Source organism: Lithobates pipiens, unplaced genomic scaffold (assembly GCF_037356315.1).
Source record: "Lithobates pipiens isolate NorthernLeopardFrog02 unplaced genomic scaffold, aLitPip1_a1.2 Scaffold_27, whole genome shotgun sequence".
Lineage (NCBI taxonomy): Eukaryota > Metazoa > Chordata > Amphibia > Anura > Ranidae > Lithobates > Lithobates pipiens.
In genome coordinates, this window is record NW_027507788.1 from 58,887,663 (window position 1) to 58,912,395 (window position 24,733).

Genomic DNA, 24,733 nt, shown 5'->3' on the forward strand with positions numbered 1-24,733 from the left:
ACTTAAGGTTCCTAAGAGCACAGTGGCCTCCATAATCCTTAAATGGAAAACGTTTGGGATGACCAGAAACCTTCCTAGAGCTGGCTGTCCGTCCAAACTGAGCTATCGGGGGAGAAGAGCCTTGGTGAGAGAGGTAAAGAAGAACCCAAAGATCACTGTGGCTGAGCTCCAGATGCAGTCGGGAGATGGGAGAAAGTTGTAGAAAGTCAACTATTACTGCAGACCTCCACCAGTCATGGCTTTATGGCAGAGTGGCCCGACGAAAAAAAAAAAAAAAAAAAAAAAACAACAAACACCTGAAGGACTCCAAGATGGTGAGTAATAAGATTCTCTGGTCTGATGAGACCAAGATAGAACTTTTTGGCCTTAATTATAAGCGGTATGTGTGGAGAAAACCAGGCACTGCTCAACAGTGAAGCATGGTGATGGCAGCATAATGCTGTGGGGGTGTTTTTCAGCTGCAGGGACAGGGTGACTGGTTGCAATCGAGAGAAAGATGAATGCGGCCATGTACAGAGATATCCTGGACGAAAACCTGCTCCAGAGTGCTCAGGACCTCAGACTGGGCCGAAGGTTCACCTTTCAGCAAGACAATGACCCTAAGCACACAGCTAAAATAATGGAGTGGCTTCACAACAACTCCGTGACTGTTCTTGAATGGCCCAGAGCCCTGACTTAAACCCAATTGAGCATCTCTGGAGAGACCTAAAAATGGCTGTCCACCAACGTTTACCATTTAACCTGACAGAACTGGAGAGGATCTGCAAGGAGGAATGGCAGAATATCCCCAAATCCAGGTGTGAAAAACTTGTTGCCTCTTTCTCAAAGAGACTCATGGCTGTATTAGATCAAAAGGGGCTTCTACTAAATACTGAGAAAAACGGTCTGTATACTTAGGACCATGTGATATTTCAGTTTTTATTTTTTAATAAATCTGCAAAAATATAAAAAAATTCTGTGTACTTCTGTCAATATGGGGTGCTGTGTGTACATTAATGAGGGAAAAAAATTAACTTAAATGATTTCAACAAATGGCTGCAATATAACAAAGAGTGAAAAAATTAAGGGGGTCCGAATACTTTCTGTCCGAATATATATTTTCCTGCAGTTTGGCAACTGCCTGGCCTTGCAGGATGTATGGACACACAATTGACTGGGAGGCTGCAGGATCCTGGCATTGCACCCGTGATCTGCTGATTGCAGTGCAAAAAAATAATAAATGCACATTTTTACCTGCAAAATAGATGTGCGTTATTTTATACGCACTTATTTAAAAGTATACAGTGTGCATGTGGCCTTAAAGCTGGCCGCAGAATATTTTTATCTTTTTTTCTTATTCAGCCAGAATTCCTCTCTTCATCAGGACATCATATTCTGACAGTAGGAACTGTGCTTGTTAGAATACAATGATTAGTAGCTACAGCAGCTAATCGACAAATGTTTTCCAGCATGTTCCTTTGACAGAAGCTGATCAAACAAATTACTTCTATCAAGCTGGAATGGCCTTGCGCTGATTGAAATGTAGTTGGTTCCGCTAAACTGGCCAAATTTTGATCAGTCTATGGCCAACTTAAGTGCTCTAGCTTAAGCATGCACAGGACTAAGTTTCATATTTGCGGGAAAAAAAAAAAAGAGGAAATTATGAACAAGGTCACTATATACCGACAGGTGAGGAAAGGCTGATCACGAGGACATTTTAGACAAGATTACAGAAGTTGAAAGACCATCACATTGAACTAGGAGGACAGTTAGGTTAAAGGCTGAAACTCAGGCTTCCTTCCAAAGCCAGTGCCCTTTCCTGCAGGGATGTCACCTCCACCTTGTCTTCCTCAGCTCCTGGCTGTATAAAACCAACTGCACAAAAATACAGTGCATAATAGCCAAGTTCAAGAACTACACAAGACCGGAAACTCTTACTTTAAAGTGAATTTGTACTCCATTTTAAAAACTTTTATAATTAGGACCTGCCTAATAGCTGACAGGAAAATATGCCGCCATTTCCTTTCTCTGCAAGAAAAACTTCTTCTGTGCCTTTATCTCAGACAGTCACCTTGTTACTGGTGTCTGATGTTCACTGCTTTCCAGGCTAAACCCTGAACACTGCCATTTCAGTGTCCAATAAGATTGTCTCAATGGGCAGCATGGGCATTATTGGACAGGAGAATGATAGCCAGTATACAGATATATGAAAGAATTAGGTACACCCCCTCCTTGACCTTTTCAACATATTAAAAAAACTGGTAAATAGAGCTTCATGCAAACACTGCCCACATATATAGGTGATATATTTGAATAAAAACAAAAGGGATTTTTTCCTTTTCAATCAATAACTTAACAAAAAAAAAATCAATAAATGTAATAAGTACATTCTAGAAAAAGTAGACCCTTTGCCTTAGAAGCTGGTTTTGCCCTCTATACCAGATAGGTCTTCAAGAAAGCATTAGGCATAGATGCCCGCCAGACTTTGACAATGTCTTTGTAAAATTTTTGACCTTTAAGCAAAATGTTTTAAATTTCAAGAGGTTTGTGGGTTTCCCTGCTTGAACTGACACTTTTACCTACCCCTACATTTTAATGCAAATCAAATCAGGCCTTTGACTAGGCCATATGTAACCCTCTATTGCTAATTGGAGCCTTCAGATTTGAACCTTGCATGTTTATGCAAAAGACTAATTCAGAGAAAATCCTTTAATGTACGATCAGATTAATAACAAAATATAAATGATTAAAACTTGGACAAGCTGATTTTGGTTATTATCATTCCAATGTGAAGAAGTAGACATCCAATCATTTGAAATCATGGTATGGACCATCAATGATCACCCAAGTGATGGCTTAGGAGACTGTACTGCTGAAATATGGCAAAAAAAAAAAAACACACACTGAGATACACTGCAACAGCAGCCACATTACCAAACAAAAAAGCAAAAGCAGCGGACATTCGTGAGTACACAGATTGGGGTGATTTTTAAAATGTATAGGTTTTCGATTTGCCTTTTTTATCTGCTTACCAGCAATCTTAATGTTAAGATTTACATCGAGCAACAAATTCTCAGCCTTCAGATCTCGGTGCACAATGTTCCTACAGTGACAAAACTGAACCGCGGCAACAATTTGCTTAAACTTCTTGCGTGCTTCTTTCTCTGCCATGCGCCCATGGGCCACCAGGTGATCTATGAGGGGGGAAAATAAAATAAAAGTCAGTTCTGGAGCCTATAAAATCTAGCACAAGTGAAGGAGACATATTACTCGTTACCCAGACTGCCGGTTCATACATTTGATTAACACACTTGGATAACAGGTTTTTGTGTGTGAATTAGATCCACATAAAGCATGTTCTGAATACAGTTACCCAATGACCCTGCATGATATAGGTATGCCAGTAATAAATTAGTTGGTGGTCCTGCTGTCCAAAGATTGATAGCATTGTGGCAAAGTTATTCCTCATGCTTGTACAAGTTACTTATACCTGCCTCAGTGCCCACCACCAAAAACACATACTGGCACAATAGTTTGGTCCCATCTTCCATAAACCTTGACTTCATTGGTACATTTTAATGCACATTAAAACATAAAAATGCACAAAAGCCATGCTAAAGTATATCAAACCAGATCAAAAAGTACTTTAAAACACACTAGATTTAAAAATGTTATCGTTTAAAAGTAGTGTTATTTACTATTTAGGGCTGTGTTATGCCAGAAGTTTGGCCAGCAAAAGACCAATGAGAGCTTTTCATCGGAAAACACAACCATGTGTAGGCTCCATCGGAATTTAGCTGGCCCACTTCACGCCAGCAAAAATTTGAAAGCATGTTCTCAATTTTCCAGACGGAAAAACTTTCTATCGGAAATTCCGATCGTGTGTATGCAATTCCGATGCACAAAAACTCACGCATGCGCAGATTCAACTGCGAGATGGAAGATATTGGCTACTGGCTATTGAACGTCCCTTTTCTAGTCCGTTATACGTGTTATACGTCACCGCGTTCTTGACGGTCGGAATTTGGTGTGACCGTGTGTAAGCAAGACAGCTTGAGTGGAATTTAGTCGGGAAAACCATCAGACCTTTTTCCTAACGGACTTCCGATCATGAGTACACAGCATTAGAGATATGCAGAAAATCTGAGAAAATGGATGTCTCTGTATGGGAGATTCATGTATGATACATACAACACTTATCACAAGCTCACATAAAGCACTGGAGCCAAAACCATAGCATGCAGTCACAATGCATGTTAAAATGTATTCCAGTAACAAAACTTAATGTAAATGACCTACATTTCATAAAGGATACTCCAGTGCAGAAAAAAAAAAACATGATGTGCTCTCTAAGGCCTCATTCACAAAGGGGACCTAGGCCCATACAGCATGAACTCATACTGACTTCATTCAGGGCCATGCACCCACTCCTGCAAGTCTGTAAAACTTGGATGTGCGGGTGAGTCCATACTGCCTGCACGCAGCTCCAGACACAAATGTCTGATCTACTCTGTACAGGTTGGGCTTCTGTACCTGTGTGAATGAGGCCTAAATTGGTTCATATGCAAGACATTGTCTAAGTGAAAGGTTACAAATATAGTAAGCACTGCAATGTGGACCAGACGCCTTTTAGATGTTCTGTAATTTGCAGACACATGGCACATAGACCTGGCAGCTAAGCTTCATCAATCAGTTGGTCACATCTATTTATGGGTATGGTTAGTAGGAGGACATGTTAAAAGGCTGGCCATTGGCTAGCCTGTATTTGTAGGAGTTGGGGCCATATAATCCCCCTCCTTCCCTGCAAACTCATCAGCCGTTTCTGGGTTAGGATAGCAGTCGGTGTGTCATTTGCAGGTCAGGCTTAGGACGGCATCTCTGGCAGCAGCACAAACAGTCTACCATCCATTCGGCATTTCTGTGGGTCTGTATATTTCCTGGCAGTCCTTTAGCAAGGGGAGCTCAGGTCTGACGCAATGCTTTTATCCTGGTCCATACAGGTGTCAGGTTTTACCCGGGTATCGGACGGCAGGCATTTTCCAGGGAGGACGCTCCTCTCATCTCCTACTCTCCTTGGCTGGTGGCACGGCTCGGTCACTCGAGTTCCGCTACGGGTATTTCAGCAACAGTGACTGAGGTCTCGTTAAGGTAGGTTTGGGGCCAGGATGGTAGGAGTAGGGGGGAGGAGGCATGCAGGTGTTTACTATCAGAGGGTAACGAGCGATGGGTTGTCAGGATCTGCAAGGGTGGCTCTGTAAGGATCTGCTACATCATATCTTACCTGCTGCGGCTTTTAGTTCCACAGCTGGTGGCCTCACTCCAGCATCATGTCCTGCCACATCACGCATATTCAACACCATGTCAGCGCTTGGTCAGGCATGCTCAGTGTTGGCGTTTTTTATTATTTATCCAGTCACCATAGTCTGTAACATTGTATGAATCTCCTTTCATTGCTTGATTTTTTTTTTCCTTACAAATACAGTGTGGTTATGGCATGTCCTGGGGATTGCTCTGGGTTAGTTTGCCAGCCTCACCTGCACCAGGGTCCTTTGTTCACGGCTTTTCACCAGCATTGCTCAGGCAGACTGCTGAGTCTTTTAGTTCCACAACTTGGTGGCCATGCTTGCCCTCCGGGCTCCCACTATCACGTACGCTCAGCACCATGCCACAGGCAGATCAGGGATCACACAGACTGATTCATCCTGCCTCTTAAAAAAAAAAAACGAAAAAAAAAAAAAAACGATCGTTCGCGGTTTCTTTCGCTGCCCCTTTCATGTACCCTTCGTTCTCCCACCACAGAGCTCACGTTCACTCTGGTCAGGTGGTTTCGTTTTGTCGGCACGTCATTGTTGGGGTGCAATTTTCAGATTGTTTTTTCCATCACTTGATTCAGTGCATAAGTCAAGGTGTTGTTGCAGGGGGATTCTACACTTTTCATTCAGGAATGGCAAGGTGTGTTCTGTGTGTCTTTTCGTGCAGGGGTCATAACTAGGGGCATTACATACCAGGATCTGTCATGTCTACAGATCCGTGTGGGCTGAGGTTTCATTTTTAATGATTTTAATTACAATTTTCTCGCCTGCACGTCATATATATTCCTATTTCTGCCTACCACGGTCTGTAGGTACCAAGCCCTGAGTGTTCATTTTTAATTGCCTGTCTCAGGGCTCACTTCATACTCACGCAGGGGGTCACGGTCATTAGAGTTGCTCATGCGCTGTTTCATTTCTCGTCAGCACCACTCACAATTTCATAGTCGAGGGTTAGGGTTGGTGGTTGGGCCGACTATATTTAGTTGGTTTTTCTACAGATTGGAACATGTCACATGTGTCAGAGTGATGAATTTGCCTTCATCCCTCTAATGCCAATCAGGAGCTCAGAGCACAGAAGTACTCCATCCCTAAGGAACTGGACTATTGCTCAACTACTTATTGCTGAGCTCCAAAGCAGGGGCATTCCATTTCCGGTCACAGCCAGGAAAGCGGAGTTGTTCAGACTTCTCTTTTCAAACCTATCTGAGCCACAGCCATCTACCAGTGCAGAGCATGTGTCTTTGCTTACGTCACTGACTCAGATCCACGCACTGTTAAACACACTCTCCACTTCTGTTCAGCAATTACAGGACAGGATGGATTTGACGGAGGCCCGGCCAGCCAGAGTGGAAGTTCCAGTAGCTCCCGCAGTCCCTGGGCCATCTCGATCCTCCGTAGGTAACACCAGTGTACCACTACCTCTGGCTGTATCTTCTCCGTTAACTGTACTGCCATCTGTATCTCCTGCCCATTTAATTCCTGCTAATCTGAAGAAAGACATTTTGGAAAGGAAAGATGTAAATTTGGCATCCCTGCTCATAATGTCATTGGACATTGTTGAGAACACAGCTTATGCTTGCATAGAAGGCTCGGTGGTTCTCAAAACCTGTGATCCTAGGCTTAACCGCAAGCTGAGCATTGCCAAATTTGTCCTCTTTTGGTATTTACAGGGATGTTATTTGTGCAGTCAGTCCCGGTAGAAGAGAGGAGCTGGACCTTTATCTCCACAAGGTGGTAGATCTTTCCCACAAATATGGTGGTTTCATGCTCTACGATTACCACTGGTCTTTTTCGGCTAAAGTCAATGTTACTTGGGCGCAGTTTCAGTTGGTCACATGTTGGAGCAACATTGGCAAAATTCCTACAGAACAGCCGTCAGTAAAAAATCTCCAACTTGCGCAGTCAATCATCTGCCCACACCGCCAACTGGTGTCCTAACCTGGATCATCTTGTTTCCACAGGATCCAACAGGCTGGAGCCCAGTGGTTCTTACACAGGGCCTCCTGGTCGGTTTGATAAACTGGGCAGAACCATAAATTTGTTAGGCAAGACTCAGCTGTGAAACAATTTTAACTACACGGTCTGCAATTACAACCAGTGCAGACTCCGCCATATGTGTGCAAATTGTTTCAGGGCACACCCCAAGTCCGCCTGTCCCATCAAGGAATTTAGTTCCTCATGACTTTTTCACATAGTCCTACCTTTGGAGTCATTTGAGTATGACCATTTGTTATCTGCTGTCTGTAACGCCAGGTTAGTAGATTAATTTTTTTGGGCCTTTTTTGTCTTCACCATTCAGCATGTGGAGGGTTAGCCCCATTGGTGAGGATAAAAGGTACATTTTCCAATAAATTTAATTTAATCTATGATCTGTCGGATCCTAATTCATCACCCCTACCTAGTTTAAATTTGCTCTTTCCGATCAGAGGGATTTTCATTACAATATTCCTCTGCAGACTTGGGCATTCGGCATATCTTACAGCCCGGAAAGGGCACATGGTTGTCTAAAGCATATATTTCGGATGCAAAATTGCAAAATGGCAGGAGCAATATTACTTTGCCATGAAATTGATGTTTGGCTCCAAGAGCAGTCATTGGCTCTTTAATACATTTGCCTCAGCTCTCAATTGGGTCGTCTTCTCAGATAGGGTGTGGCAAGGTCACTCATTACTTGGATGATTTTTTTTATTGTTAGAAAGCCTGGCTCAGCCTCCCAGAGACCTTGTAGCACTCACTGATTTGTTCATGGATTTTAACATCCCCTTAGCTGCCCACAAGATTTATGGGCCTTTCCATGCGATTACCTTTTTTATCACCTTAGACACTGTCTGCATGATCGCCAGTCTGCCTCAGGATAAGTTGGTCAGGATTCGAGGTATCATATGCAGTCTGGTCAGGTCCTCTGTGTGCTCCAAGAAAGACCTGCTGTCACTATTAGGCATGCTCAACTTTGCCATGAAGATTATTCCTGAGGGCAGGTCATTTGTGTCTAGGCTTTTGGCTCTCCTTCCTCTCTACCAGGACGCCGACTCAGCGGTGCAATTACAGGCCAATGCTCGGGCAGATCTGCTGATGTGGGATCAATACGACTTCATCTTCCAGAGTTTTTTTGGATGCCGCTGCCTCAGTATGTTTTTTTTAGCTGTTGTTGGGTATCAGTGGTTAGCAGGCCCTTGTCCCCCGGAGGTGTCAGACATTCCCCTGTTTGCCCAGACATGCGCACTTTTTAAAATATATCCAATAGTGGCTGCAGCTGTCGCCTGGGGTCCCACTTGGTCTGGGCATACAGTGGTTTTCTTCACCGATAACGCATCAACTGCTGAGATTATCAATAAAGGTAGATCCGGGTCTATCCTGATAATGTCTTTCATGCGCAGATTGACATGGTTGGGCCGCAGGTATAATTTTCATTTCCAAGGGGAGTTCATAAGTGGAGTCTATAATGTGGCTGCCAAAGCCTTATCTAGTTCTGATTTCCGGCGTTTCTTCCAACAGCATCCCGAAGCAGATCGGGTGGGCAAGCCGGTTCCACCTTTGGCCCTGCTGACATTGGATTAGGCGCACTCATGGTGCAGGCTTCCATCCTGGTAAATGCATCACTGTCAAGAAACACTCTGGGCGTACAAGACAGTGTGGAGGCGTTTCTGTGGCTTCACGTCCCTCTATCCCTACAACTGGGTGGGGGATGTTAAGTACATGATGCCTTTCATGGCCTGTTGTCATGACAAGTTGTCTCTGTCATTTAACACCATTAAGCTATACCTTTCAGTTATTGAGCACTTCTCACTTCACCATCCTGACAGACCATCCTTTTTTGCAGCACATCCCATCAAAGCCATGCTCCAAGGTATCCAGAAAAGGCAGGGGAAACAAAGGGTGACAGGTTTGCCTATCTCTGGTCAGTTGCTCTGTGAACTAGCAGAGTTGTTGTCCCTTTCACCTTTTGCGGTAGGTCCCAGCCTGGTCCTCAAAGCGGCTGTCTTCCTCAGTTTCTTTGGTTTCCTCAGGCCTGGGGAGGTGTCCAGAGCTGGACTTAATGCACCGGTACTCCTCAAAGGCAGTCTTACCAGGTTACCTGATCGTTTTGCACTTCAACTCCCCAACAGGAACCAGCAGTCAGGGCAGGGTTTTGTTATCAATTACTACAAAACCAACGCTGTCTAGTCGAGATCTTCGATCAGCTCTCCGCCATGTTTGTAGCAGCCCCCTTTGATAGCCCATTGCTTCCCTTCCCTACACAGGCTCTTACTTACAGTCAGTTTATCTTGCATGTTAGGATTCTGATTGCTAACTTGGGGTTGATCCCAAAACAGTTTTCAGGTCATTCTTTCAGGATTGGGGCAGCATCCAAACAGGAGGTCCCATCCCATGTCATCAAATACAAGGGACGCTGGCAATTGTCTTGTTACAGTCGGTACATTCCTGATCCCCATGTGGAGGTCAAAACGTGCTTTTTGCTACTTTGTTGGATTATTTGTCATGTGCTAAATTAAATTCACATCACTGTACCTGGTTGGTGTCTCTTTTTGCCCTCTTTTAAGCATACTCTCATGGGCAAACATGGCACACCTCAGGTCGCCATGGTTGAGGTTACGTCTCTTTCAGTATCCGGATTCTGACTACAAGTTAATAATAGACATTTAGAATCCTGAAAATGTTAATAAAGTATAGATTACTGTCAAAAGCCACAAAACTGACACTATCACTATATGCTTGCCAATGTGTCCACTCTGCAGCGATTTCCACTTTTGGATTCATAAACATGTAAAAAAATCAATAAAAAAAAAATCTTGACAGGTCCACATTCAAACCAAACCAAAATTTGCAGTTCTAAGAATTTAAACAATTCCTAATTGCTGCCAGTGGCCATCTAACCCAGGAACAAATATGCAATTGTTAGACAGGAAGCTAATGACTTCCTCAAAATTTTCCACCATAGAAAAGGGTATAAAAAAAAAAATCAATTCATAAACAAAGGTGTTTTTGTTTTTTAAACTACTTCACTAATGCCGTACATTTCATGCTATGGTGTTCTGAAGGAAACGCAACATTAGACAGTGCAGATATTATACAAAATACACAGAGCGTATCAAAATAGCTCTGTGCCTTGTGATTGAGGCCATTGCAGTGATCATCAACGTAAACAGTACTACTGTTTATATTTGGGGGCCCCCCTTCTCACAACAGAAGGATGATCTTGTGAATATTTCATTATTGAAGAGTAGACAGAAAGCAGATTTCATAATTGATACAAAACAGCGGATGATATAAGACAAGGAAATGGCAGTGAACGGGAAATGTGTTACTCCCTTTTTTCTGAATTCCTACCCTTGTGGCCCCCAGCACAGGAAGTGAAGGGAATGCTCTTCAATAGGGACACAGAAAATCAAAACCTGACAAGAGATCTAAACCAGGTCAGTGTTTGCCAAATGCTTTGGCCATCAAAGCCTATCCAAAAATATAAAAGGTCCCATACAAACACTAAAGTTGTACATATACCGCGAATCTGTAAAAAGCATGCTTATTTACTCATGTTTTATTCCGTAGAGTCTGCAATTACAGAACAGCTATTGTCCCTGGCAGAAAAACACAGTGCCTTTAAAAACTAAAAAAAAAGCAAGGAATAGTGTCAGCCCTGCCCAGTGGCCTTTTGGTAAGCTACAGAATAAATTCATATTTCTTATTGCCACAACAAAGCTGGGGAGGTGTTTTGTAGTCCATAGGAAACCATGAGATAGCTGAGTAGACCTCCTTGAGATGACATGAAATTATCGGTTCACAAGATTTCTGGCAAAACCAACCAGAATTATTTTTTTACTTACCAAACAGGACATTTCAATGGCTTGTTTATTGAGATTTTACATACATAGGAGGAAAATATGTTTGTCAATTCTTTATAGCTACCCATCATTCACATTTTCAAGATTTCAAAACAGAAGGATTTGCTAATGAGTACATATTTTCAGAAAAAAAAAATCATCTGGGTTATAGTGGACAGATCTGGAAGCTGAACAGTGTTTATACTGGTATGCGTTTCCAAAAGAACTGACATCATAAATGCGTAAATGGGTATCATCAGCTCTGTGATTGCAACAAAAACCACATAGCAAGTTACTGTATGTCCACCATTCTATTACAGAAAAATGGTTCAATATAAGGCAGGCCAAGGATATCCCATGACATCCCACACTGTCCCTGTCTATAACTCCTCAAAGTAGACAGAGTCTGAGGACAGTGATAACATAAAAGCACCTTATACCCAAATTCAAACATAACCAGTCCAAACACAGGCAACAAAGTGTGAGCTAAATACAATTTCAGGATCTCACTGCAATGCATACCACATACTGCAAATCTGAGGCACTGCAATCTGCAGTCACCTGCTATGGACTGCGGTGATATACATTCATCACATGTCAATTTTTAGCCATGAAAAACAGAGGAATTAACATCTCTACATATAAACTCCAGTTGTACGGTGAGGGGAAAAAGTATTTGATCCCTGCTGTTTGCCCATTGACAAATGATCAGTCTATAATTTTAACGATAGCTTTATTTTTAACAGTAAAAGACAGAACAAAAAAAAAAAAAAAAAAAAAGTTTGTAATTGATTTGCATTTTAACCACGTGCCCATCGGGGAATATATAAATAATAAAATTATATACACAGTGCCTTGCGAAAGTATTCGGCCCCCTTGAACTTTTCAACCTTTTGCCACATTTCAGGCTTCAAACAAAGATATAAAATTTTAATTTTTTGTGAAGAATCACCAACAAGTGGGACACAATTGTGAAGTGGAACGAAATCTATTGGATAATTTAAACTTTTTTAGCAAATAAAAAAACTGAAAAGTGGTGCGTGCAAAATTATTCGGCCCCTTTACTTTCAGTGCAGCAAACTCACTCCAGAAGTTCAGCGAGGATCTCTGAATGATCCAATGTTGTCCTAAATGACTGATGGTGATAAATAGAATCCACCTGTGTGTAATCAAGTCTCTGTATAAATGCACCTGCTCTGTGATAGTCTCAGGGTTCTGTTGAAAGCGCAGAGAGCATCATGAAGACCAAGGAACACACCAGGCAGGTCCGTAATACTGTTGTGGAGAAGTTTAAAGCCGGATTTGGATACAAAAAGATTTCCCAAGCTTTAAACATCCCAAGGAGCACTGTGCAAGCGATCATTTTGAAATAAGAGTATCAGACCACTGCAAATCTACCAAGACCTAGCCGTCCCTCTAAACTTTCAGCTCAGACAAGGAGAAGACTGATCAGAGATGCAGCCAAGAGGCCCATGATCACTCTGGATGAATTGCAGAGAACTACAGCTGAGGTGGGAGAGTCTGTCCATAGGACAACAATCAGTCGTACACTGCACAAATTGGCCTTTATGGAAGAGTGGCAAGAAGAAAGCCATTTCTCAAAGATATCCATAAAAAGTCTCGTCTAAAGTTTGCCACAAGCCACCTGGGAGACACACCAAACATGTGGAAGAAGGTGCTCTGGTCAGATGAAACCAAAATCGAAATTTTTGCCCACAATGCAAAACGATATGTTTGGCGTAAAAGCAACACAGCTCATCACCCTCAACACACCATCCCCACTGTCAAACATGGTGGTGGCAGCATCATGGTTTGGGCCTGCTTTTCTTCAGCAGGGACAGGGAAGATGGTTAAAATTGAGGGGAAGATGGATGCAGCCAAATACAGGACCATTCTGGATGAAAACCTGTTGGAGTCTGCAAAAGATCTGAAACTGGGACGGAGATTTAGCTTCCAACAAGACAATGATCCCAAACATACAGCAAAATCTACAAAGGAATGGTTCATAAATAAACGTATCCAGGTGTTAGAATGGCCAAGTCAAAGTCCTGACCTGAATTCAATTGAGAATCTGTGGAAAGAGCTGAAAACTGCTGTTCACAAATGCTCTCCATCCAACCTCACTGAGCTCGAGCTGTTTTGCAAGGAAGAATGGGCAAGAATTTCAGTCTCTCGATGTGCAAAACTGATAGAGACATACCCCAAGCGACTTGCAGCTGTAATCGCAGCAAAAGGTGGCTCTACAAAGTATTAACGCAAGGGGGCCGAATAATTTTGCACACCCCACTTTTCATTTTTTTATTAGTTAAAAAAAGTTTCAAAAATCCAATAGATTTCTTTCCACTTCACAATTGTGTCCCAGTTGTTGGGGATTCTTCACAAAAAATAAAATTTTTATATCTTTATGTTTGAAGCCTGAAATGTGGCAAAAGGTTGAAAAGTTCAAGGGGGGTGAATACTTTCGCAAGGCACTGTGTGTAATGTAATATATATTTTTAGCAGAGACCCTAGGACAGGGGTGCCCAACCAGTGGCCCGTGGAGCCCTTTGATGTGGCCCGCGACCTCCTGCTCAGATTGCAGGTTGCCTATCCGCCATGCCAGAGCATCAGTGTTGTGAATCAAGCCAGTGGTAGAGAAAGCAAGCAGCTGCAGAACAGAGCTGCATAAACCAATGCTTCCTGTATAGCACCAGCTCTTGTCATAGGCAGAGTGATACCAAATGCACTCTGATGGGACAGCAAGTTTATTACTAAAATCACAGGGTATATAGGGACATATCAGATCAGAGGGCCCAGCAATTTTACAAACACAATTTTTTGGGGGGGGAAAACTTTCATGAATTAAAAAAAAAAAAAAAAAAAAAACACCACACAGTAAAGTTAGCCCAATGTTTTTATATAATGTGACAGTAAATAGATACCTCACATGCCATGCTTTAAAATTACCCACGCTTGTGGTATGGCTCCAAACTTCAGTACTTCAAAATCTCCATAGTTCTAGTTACATAGTTAGTAAGGTTGAATAAAGACACCAGTCCATCCAGGTTAAAACTGAGCGAGTGTCTACAATTGTCCCTATCCCTGTACATTATGTCTCATTAAGATGTTCATCTATTATTATTTATTTAACCACTTTCAGACCGGACCATTTTGCTGGTAAATGACCAGAGGTCTTTTTACACTTTGGCACTGCGCTGCTTTAACTGGTAATTGCGCGGTCATGCAATGTTGTACCCAAACAAAATTTGCGTCCTTTTCTTCCCACAAATAGAGCTTTCTTTTGATGGTATTTGATTGCCTCTGCGATTTTTATTTTTTGCGATATAAACGTAAAAAGACCGCAAATTTTGAAAAAAAATGATATTTTCTACTTTTTGTTATTAGAAAAATCCAATAAACTCAATTTTAGTCATACATTTAGGCCAAAATGTATTCAGCCACATGTCTTTGGTAAAAAAAAAGTCAATAATTGTATATTTATTGGTTTGCACAAAAGTTGTCACATCTACAAACTAAGGTACGTTTTCTGGAATTTACGCAGCTTTTAGTTTACGACTGCCTATCTCATTTCTTGAGGTGCTAAAATGACAGGGCAGTACAAAACCCCCCCAAATGACCCCATTTTGGAAAGTAGACCCCCTAAGGAAATTGATAAGAGGCATGTTGAGCCCATTGAATATTTTATTTTTTTGCCTCAAGCGATTGAATAATGACAAAAAAAAAATTTTTTTTTTTTTTTTACACAAAGTTGTCACTAAATGATATATTGCTCACACATGCTATGGGCGTATGTGAAATGACACCCCAAAATAAATTCTGCTGCTTCTCCTGAGTACGGGGATACCACATATGTGGGACTTTTTGGGAGCCTAGCCGCGTACGGGGCCCCGAAAACCAAGCACCGCCTTCAGGCTTTCTAAGGGCGTAATTTTTTGAGTTCACTTCTCACTACCTATTACAGTTTTGAAGGCCATAAAATGCCAAGATGGCACAAAACCCCCACAAATGACCCCATTTTAGAAAGTAGACACCCCAAGCTATTTGCTGAGAGGCATGTTGAGTCCATGGAATATTTTATATTTTGCCACAAGTTGCGGGAAAATTACAAACTTTTTTTTTTTTTCACAAAGTTGTCACTAAATGATATATTGCTCACGCATGCCATGGGCATATGTGAAATGACACCCCAAAATAAATTCTGCTGCTTCTCCTGAGTACGGGGATACCACATATGTGGGACTTTTTGGGAGCCTAGCCGCGTACGGGGCCCCAAAAACCAAGCACCGCCTTCAGGCTTTCTAAGGGCGTTACAGTTTTGAAGGCCATAAAATGCCAAGATGGCACAAACCCCCCCCCCCCAAATGACCCCATTTTAGAAAGTAGACACCCCTAAATTTAGGGGTACACTAGTGAGACTAGGTAATAAATGGCGGGTGCCCTGAAACTATAAAAAAATAACTAACCAACCAGCGTCACCTGTAACAGTTATATGGTGATCACTGGTGAAAGGGTTAACTAGGGGGCAATCAGGGGGCTTTATGCGGTAGTATATGGGGGTCCCTGGCGCTATAAAAAGCTGCGGCGAACCTAAATACCTACCTGCCTAACTAGCGTCACCTGTGACACTAATACAGCGATCAGAAAAACGATCGCTTATTAGGCTGGGTTCACACTGGAGCGATGCGGGAACGCCACGAATGCGCGGCGGGTTCCCGCATCGCATGCCTCCCGGCGGCAGTTCACACTGCCCTATGCGAACTGCTGGGAGTGTCAGTGAAATGTTAATGACACCCCCAGATCAGTTCGCATATCGCAGTGCGATCTGCAAACTTGGATCGCATGGTGTGAACACCCATGCGATCCGATTCTGCTGCGGACCAAAAAAAGGGTCCCGTGCGAGTTTGCGGCGGGTGCGGCGGGTGCGACACGAATTCAGCCATACTATCTGTATGGCTGAACTCGAATCGCACAGAGATCGGATGTGATTTGCACTGCAGTGCGGTGCGAATCACATCCGTTCTCATAAACCGCTGCAATGTGAACCCAGCCTTAGTGACACTGGCGACGGGGGGTGATCACGGGGTTAAACCTTTATTGGGGGGGTTAGGGGGGTACCTTAGAACTAAAGGGGGCTAACCCTAACTGCCCTAACAGTTATTAGTCACAAATGACACCTGCCGGGTGATCAGGGGGTTAAACCTTTATTAGGTAATAAATGGCGGGTGCCCTGAAACTATAAAAAAATAACTAACCAACCAGCGTCACCTGTAACAGTTATATGGTGATCACTGGTGAAAGGGTTAACTAGGGGGCAATCAGGGGGCTTTATGCGGTAGTATATGGGGGTCCCTAGCGCTATAAAAAGCTGCGGCGAACCTAAATACCTACCTGCCTAACTAGCGTCACCTGTGACACTAATACGGCGATCAGAAAAATGATCGCTTATTAGGCTGGGTTCACACTGGAGCGATGCGGAAACGCCGCGAATCCGCGGCGGGTTCCCGCATCGCATGCCTCCCGGCGGCAGTTCACACTGCCCTATGCGAACTGCTGGGAGTGTCAGTGAAATGTTACTGACACCCCCAGATCAGTTCGCATATCGCAGTGCGATCTGCAAACTCGGATCGCATGGTGTGAACACCCATGCGATCCGATTCTGCTGCGGGCCAAAAAAAGGGTCCCGTGCGAATTTGCGGCGGGTGCGGCGGGTGTGGCGGGTGCGGCGGGTGCGGCGAATGGCTAAACTCGAATCGCACAGAGATCGGATGTGATTTGCACTGCAGTGCGGTGCGAATCACATTCGTTCTCATAAACCGCTGCAATGTGAACCCAGCCTTAGTGACACTGGCGACGGGGGGTGATCACGGGGTTAAACCTTTATTGGGGGGGTTAGGGGGGTACATTAGAACTAAAGGGGGCTAACCCTAACTGCCCTAACAGTTATTACAGTCACAAATGACACCAATGCAAAAAAAAAAAAAAAAATGACATTGGTGTCACTGTGACTGGGGGGGCAGGGGTAATTGGGGGGGTGATCGGGGGGTAAAGGGGGGGTGTGAGTGTGCCTGGCATGTTCTACTGTGTGTGGGATGTGTTGGTGCAACTCACTGATCCGCTCTCCTCCGTGTCGGAACGAAAAATACCGACACGGAGGAGAGAATACATCACTTCCTCTCCTGTGTTTACATTACAGGAGAGGAAGTGATGTCACCGGGGATTTCCATTCGTCGGGAGCGATCGCGAGGGGGTGGCCATGAATGAATGGCCGTCCCCTCGTCCGGGATCGCTCCCGAACGAAAACCGACCGCCGCAGGCACCGGGCGGGGGCCCGATCGGGCCCCCGACCCGCGGGAGGCAAATCACGTACATGTACGTGCTTATGCCTGCCCGTGCCATTCTGCCGACGTACATCGGCGTGAGGCGGTCGGCAAGTGGTTAAAGTACCCATATAGCGCTGTCTCCACACATACATCGCACACTCACATTGGTCCCCACCCTCAAGGAATCCAAGGTCCCCAACTCACATTCATATACTAGGGCCAATTTTTTGGACAGAAGCCAATTAACCTACCAGCATGTCTCTGGAGTGTGGGAGGAAACCGGAGTACCAAAGGGAAACCCACGCAGGCACAGGGAGAACATGCAAACTCCAGACAGGTAGTGTCGTGGTTGGAATATGAAACAAGGACCCTTTTTACTGCTAGGCGAAAGTGCTACCCACTACACCACTGTGCCGCCAAAGGCGATGCTTTAAAACCTGCTTTTAACAGGTTTAGCGTTAGAGGAGGTCTAGTACTAGAATTATTGCTCTTGCTCCAATGTTCGCTGTGATACCTCACATGTATGATTTGAACGTTGTTTACATATGCGGGAATGATCAGGTCCTCTTTAAGGAGAGATGTGGGGTCAATAAGACCTCAACATCTCTCCTACCGGCAGGAAAGGCAGAGATCAAAAAAATTCACAATCCTAGCCTTTCCTGCCGAGTTCCCGGCTTTGTTGACTTTCGCCGGGCCAGAGGTCACGTCATAACGCCATGCACGTGCCTCCCAAAGTCAAAGATTGCCAAGGACCATCTGTCCCTCAGAAATCTCTATGGCTAACTTCCACTGGCAGTGGATTCCTTCTTTGGGTCCTTAATCGTACGAGCGACCTGGGAGAAGTGCCGGAGGGCAGCGGGGGGGGCCGCCCATCAGTGCCACCTATCAGTGCCACCTATCAGTGCCCATCAGTCCCATCTATCAGTGGTACCTATCAGTGCCCCTTAGTGCCACCCATCTGTGCCACCCATCCGTGCCATCTTATCTGTGCCCATCTTTGCCCACCAGTGCAGCCTATCAGTGCCCACCAGTGCAGCCTATCAGTGCCCACCAGTGCAGCCTATCAGTGCCCACCAGTGCAGCCTATCAGTGCCCACCAGTGCAGCCTATCAGTGCCCACCAGTGCAGCCTATCAGTGCCCACCAGTGCAGCCTATTAGTGCCACCTCATCAGCGCACTTCAATGGAGAAATTTTTTTTTGATTGTTTAGCAAAAAATAAAACTCCCAGCTGTAATTAAATACCACCAAAAGAAAGCTCTATTTGTGGGAAAAAATGATAAAAATTTCATTTGGGTACAGTGTTGTATGCCCGCGCAATTGTCATTCAAAGTGCATCAGCGCTGAAAGCTGAAAATTGGCCTGGGACTGAGGGGGGTTTAAGTGCCCAGTAAGCAAGTGGTTAAACCACTTTTTCGCCGTCATTTTGCTATATGCCCAGGGTGGCAAGGTGTTAACAAACCAACCAAAAAATAACAGCTAGCTACAAGCACACCGCTTTCTCAGCTGCTACTCACACTGTTCTCTCATCGAATGGCTGAAATAGTTAATAAATACTTGTTTTTAGTGCTTTCTAATCATTTGGGAGGGTCTCCTCCTGAGGTGATTTTTAGTAAACCCTTCTGAATGCAAACACGCTTATAAACGCTGCTAAACACACGTTTTTAAATGTGGATTACTAGCTGTGATGTTCCAGCGTTCAGGAGAGGTTAAAAAAAAAAATGTCCCACGTACATGAAGCCTTAACCTGCCCTGTGTAATGGTTTAGCACAGAGAAGCCCAGATCCTCCTCTTCTTGGGTCACTCTTTGGCACTCCTGGCCCCTCCCTCCTGTCAAGTGTCCCAGAGCAAGCAGCTTGCTATGGGGGCACCTGAGCCACAGCTCCATGTGTCCATTCAGAAACTGAGCTGCAGTTCGGTCCCCCTCTCCCGATTACCTAACTCACTTTGAATGACAGCAGCAGGAGCCAATGGCTCCCAGCTGCTGTCTCAGCCAATGTTGGACCTGCTGATCGGCTTAGCGAATCACAGTACCAAGCCCTGTGTTTACTAACACAGAGCTCTCTACACACAGCAGCAATGTGGGCTGTTTTTTTTTCTCAAATTATATCAACCACATCAACCCCTTGATTGCCCCTAGATGTTACCCCCTTCCCAGTCAGTTATTAGTACAGTGATAGTATTAGCACTGATCACCATGTTAGTGTCAATGGTGATGTCAGTGTCAGTTCCTACCCAGTGTCAGATTGCCCCATCACAGTTCCACTAAGTCCCTGATCACCACCATTACTAGTAGAAAAGAAAGAAAAAAAAAAAAAAGAGAGAGAAAAATTCCAGTATAAACACACACACACCATCATTTGTAGATGCTATCATTTTCACGCAAACCAATCAATATGCACTGTGTATTGACAGTTTATTATGATTTGGGTTTAATGACACTGGGGGTTGATTTACTAAAACTGTACAAAATGCTGCAACATTTTTATTTTGTCAAAGCTTAAGCTTTACTAGTTTCAGTAAATCAACCCCTTTACCCCCAGGGGTAGGTAACCTTTGAAAGATGGAGATCTACCTGAACAACATAAAAAAGATCCCTGGGAGTCGCCACTTTTTTTTTATTTTTTGCTTTTCTGAAATTAACTAGCAGACCTAACAAAATAGCAAGGAAAATCTATGAAAATATAATAAAACAAAATGTCACTGTAAAAATATAAAAACTTAAAGAGGAGCTCCAGCCTCCTTCAGAAAAAAAAAAAAATTAAAAGTCAGCAGCTACAAATACTGTAGCTGCTGACTTTTAATATTAGGGCACTTACCTGTCCAGGGAGCACATGATGTTCACACGCCAGCCGATTTTTACGTTGGCTCTCAGGTACTGCCACGACCTTTGCCTTTTGATCTTGTCGCATCGTGGTCTCCCAGAAGTGGTGACGGGTACCTGTCAAAAACAGGTACCCGCTACCCCCTCTCCCAAATGTGGCACCAGAGGGGGGGAGGCGGCAGATAATGAAAATGACCCCTTTTGGGTGGAGCTCGGCTTTAACCTACCCAAACAGTGGCCCGTGTCAGTCAGTAGGACAGTGGACGGTGTGTGGAAAGTGTCAGTAGGGCAGAGGATGGTGTGCGTCAGTACACCAGAGGTTGGTGTCAGTAGGGCAGAGGATGGTGTGCGTCAGTACACCAGAGGTTGGTGTCAGTAGGGCAGAGGATGGTGTGCGTCAGTACACCAGAGGTTGGTGTCAGTAGGGCAGTGGACGATGACTATTTTTTTTTATTTAACTTTTTTTTTTTTTGCAATATTTTTTGTCAAAACAGATCTATTACTTTTGAGACAGAGAAATGAACGAAAGAGATTCCCCAGTCCCTTTCTCTGCAGCCTCAGCTGCGCTAGACCGTGAATGAATGGAAAGTGCTCTGTGCTAAGCAGCTTCCTGCTCATTCACAAACTAAAGCATAATGAACATAGTTTACTATGCTTCAGTTGTAAATTAACAGTTAGCGATAAGTACCAATGAGCAATTACTCTGTTCATTCAGAAAAGGAAAGGCCCGATACCAGCCCCTTCCCCCACTCTTTAACTTGATACATACCCGCAGCAGCTGGCGGGAGAGGAAATGAAGGGAGCCTGCAGAACTGCAGGGGCTGGGCACTGATGGAGATGGGCTACAGGAGCACACGGGAGCTGGGCAACAGAAACAAAAAAAGAGGAACCTGGAGATGAGGGGTGGCGTTTATCGGAACCAATTGGCTGTAATTTCCTCCCTACAGCAGCTGAAAGCCGACGGGAGGGAGAGAAGGAGAAGTTGGCTTTCAGCCGCAGTGAAGTGGAAAATATAGCCGACTAAATGCTATCCCTTCTCTCTAGATTTCAGGGTCGGTAACCAAGGGATGCGATCTCCCTGTCATCTGCCCATGATCAATGAGTAGATCATGATGGGTTGCTGACCCCTCTTCAGAGAAACACTTTCACTGCAACCAATGGTAATGGTAAACCGCTGTGTGCATGATCTGCTTCTATGGTCCTACAGCAGAACGCGGTGATGTGATGGCTATAGAAAGGAATGAGAAGTAGGGCAAGCATTACAAATTCAGTCATATTAAAAACTAATCATAGCACACTTTTCATCCATTGTTTCACAATAGGGGAACCTGGCATTTTGCTAGAATTTCCATTCTCTGGTATCTGGAATATTTTATTTTTAATAAATGATATGAACTACTTGCAAGTTGGAACTTTAGGCATGCTGTCTGATATGTGCACACCCAACATATTCAACACTTCAAACTGCAGCTGATTGTTACTTGATTCTCCAACATTATGACCTAAAAGTGATCCAATTCACTGCAACTTTTATTACCCCAACATGTGGCGAGCATTCATCCTGCACTGATGTAAAAAAAAAAAAGGAAAACACTGAATGGAGGAGCACTGGCCCTATTAATAGGGGTGGTTGCTGGAGGAATGCAAGAAAAGCAAAGTTTTTCTCTGCAGTGGGAATATTTGGATAGCCAGGAGGCGGGCGCAAGAGAGGCAAAGAGATGATTTAACAAGGAGGGTTCAGAACATGATGTTCAGCCAAGTAAATGGGGGCACTGGTATCCCCTAAGACCTTCAAAATTAGGCCACTCTGGTAGTAGTTGAATGTTTCCTTCCTAATCCCTTTTTATTGTTAATCCCCTGCAATACTGTAGCTAAAACTCCATGACTGCTATTCTATGTAACTAATTGATAAGACAACTTTGATGTAACGTTACACACTGTACTGGAACAGTGAATTGGATTCATTTTCCCTTTCTTGTAGATTTCTGTTCAACTCTCCATAGCCCCCGCCAGCAGGGAATGGGTTAAATGATGTTATGACTCCCACACACCATACATCCTGTTTACAGTGTCAGGCTGCTGCATGCATGAAGGACCCGTATCTCATTACCAGTCACGAGGCTAATTTAACCATTTCTGGACTGTCAATAACGGTGTGTGTTCTACAACATGTCTAGGCAGGAGCAAGGCTCATCAGCTGCTCTAATTTGTGCGATGGCTTCCGTATAATCCTGCTGCAGTCACCCAGAGCAACTGTCATCACAGCATGTTCACATCACACCAGTTCCCATTCTGCAGCAAATATATGGATCACAAATAAAGGATTTGGAAAGCACTCCTACTAAGGAAATCACCACCAGCAATTGGAGCTTACAGACTTTTAGGGTAGTTATTAAATTAACCTAAAAACAAAGCTTAGATTTACCAGTGAAGTGCTGCGGGTATGTATCAAGATGGAAGGGCCTGGTATCGGCCCCTTTCCTTTTCTGAATGAACAGAGTCATTGATCATTGGTACTCATCACTAGCTGTGCTCATTTACAACTGAAGCATAGTAAACCACGTTTATTATGGCTGTTTGCGAATGAACAGGAAGCTGCTCAGCACAGAGCACTTCCCATTCATTCACGGTATAGTGCAGCCGATGCTGCAGAGAAAAGGTCTGGGGAATCTCTGTCCTCCAATCATACACTGGCTCTCTTTGGTTGCTTAGCATGTGTCCTATTTGTTGTAGTAACAACAAATAAGACATGCGCTAAACAACCAAAGAGAACCAGTCTTTTGCCTGTGCAGTGCTCAGCAACAAGAGAAAACCTTGCGCAAACTCCAAGTCCTGATCTGTGGCTTACATAAGGCTGAGGACTTGGACAACCCATGTAAATGTGCTATATATCTGCACAACCAATCGAGTACCAACTCATCAGGTGGGAAAATGAGGAATAAGTCACATGATCTCCAATGTCTATCTATTTTTCTACGCTCTTTAGCAGCTGAACAAGGAAGGTAGTCTGAGATGCTGGTAAGGCCACCATTAAAAACAACCCATTGCTCTGTCCTCCGTGTACAAAACAGAGGTCCTCTTTAAAAGAAGAAATGTGCATGCATTGCGGAGATGTACTGCATGTGTTTTTTTTTTGCCTTCACATGCACTTTAAATCATCATCATCATCATCATCATCTATAATTAAAACAAGTCCTTCTCTCCTCCTCCTACCTTATCCTGCATATACCATGTGTAAAAACAATCTGTGTGTGTGTACTTGCCTATTTAAATCTGTTTCAGTCCAGTCTCATGATCCTGCAGCCACAACTGCTATGTCAGCTGCTACAGGGGAGAGGAAGGTGCTCCCATAACAGGCAGCCTATGGTTACATATGGGTGAAGTCATGGCTCCAGCAATTTACAGCAGCGATCAAGTGCTTCCTGACACAGGGGAGCAGGAGCTGCAGGATCACGTGAAGAGGACTAAAAAAAGTTATGTACACAAATCATTTTTGCACAGAGTATGCAGGATAAGTGTGGTCCGTTTTTAAGAATAGTGTCAGACTTTACTACTACTTAAGTTTAATATTAATCGCATTACTTACCAAATATCTCCCCTCCGCTGGCATATTCTGTCACAAGATAGATCATCCTTTCAGTCTCCATCACCTATAAGAGATACATCAAAGAAAGACATGATACAAATACACAGAGATGGAGCAATGAAACGGTACAATCAGCAAAATCATTTGGTTCAGCTACTTAAGGGTGAACTCCAGCATTAGATATACTTTACATAGAACTCAGGGTCTCTATCTGATCAGCGCTCACCCATTCAGAGAATGCAATGCACTCTAGCAAGGAATACAAAAGCTTCCGCTGATTGGCTGTGTGAGGTAGTGACTTCAGCCTGCCTCCCTGACTCAGCCAATCAGACCAAGCTTTGTATTCATTGCTAGAAAACATTGCTTTCTCTGAATGGCCGAGCACCGATCAGATATTGCGTTCCTGGTATAAGACAGGAAGTCTCAGTTCGAACCCAGAACATAATGCAGCATGCTGTATGTAGCCTCAGCTACTTAAAGTTTATACACACATCCAGCAGTCTCACGTTAGTAAGGGACATAGATTGTTTGGGCCAAGGTGACCCAAACAAACTATGTATAGTATGTCAAAAGCTGTAGTTCAGCTTTAAAGTGGTTGCAAACCTCAGACATGAAATATAAACTCAATCCAGAGCACCAAGTGTGATTTCTGTCCACTGCTTTATTCCTCTGCTATAAGCATTAAATCACTTCTGACAAGTTTTCCTGACACCAAGAAAAAAAATGGTGACAGGGAGGGAGCTCCAGCTGATTGACAGCCTCCGCTCTGTTCCTGTGTTCTGTGTAAAGGGGGTGCATCCCTTCCCTCCAATCAGCTCTCAGAGCTCTCCTCACTGATACAGTGCTTCATACCTCCCAACTTTTTGAGATGAGAAGAAGGGACACCCATCAGCAA

At 43.8% G+C, this 24,733-nt stretch overlaps 1 protein-coding gene across 3 annotated transcripts in view; it reads right to left on the bottom strand.

Annotated features, from left to right (window-relative positions):
• Positions 1-24,733, bottom strand: part of SIK3 (SIK family kinase 3) — a 274,128-nt gene that overhangs the window by 108,592 nt on the left and 140,803 nt on the right. For all 3 annotated transcript variants that reach the window (XM_077456978.1, XM_077456979.1, XM_077456977.1), the window contains exons 3-4: positions 23,839-23,902; positions 3,012-3,173 (exon numbers count right to left, since the gene is read on the bottom strand). In XM_077456978.1, coding sequence (XP_077313104.1) covers positions 3,012-3,173; positions 23,839-23,902 — 226 coding nt within the window. The remainder of the gene's footprint in view (positions 1-3,011; positions 3,174-23,838; positions 23,903-24,733) is intronic.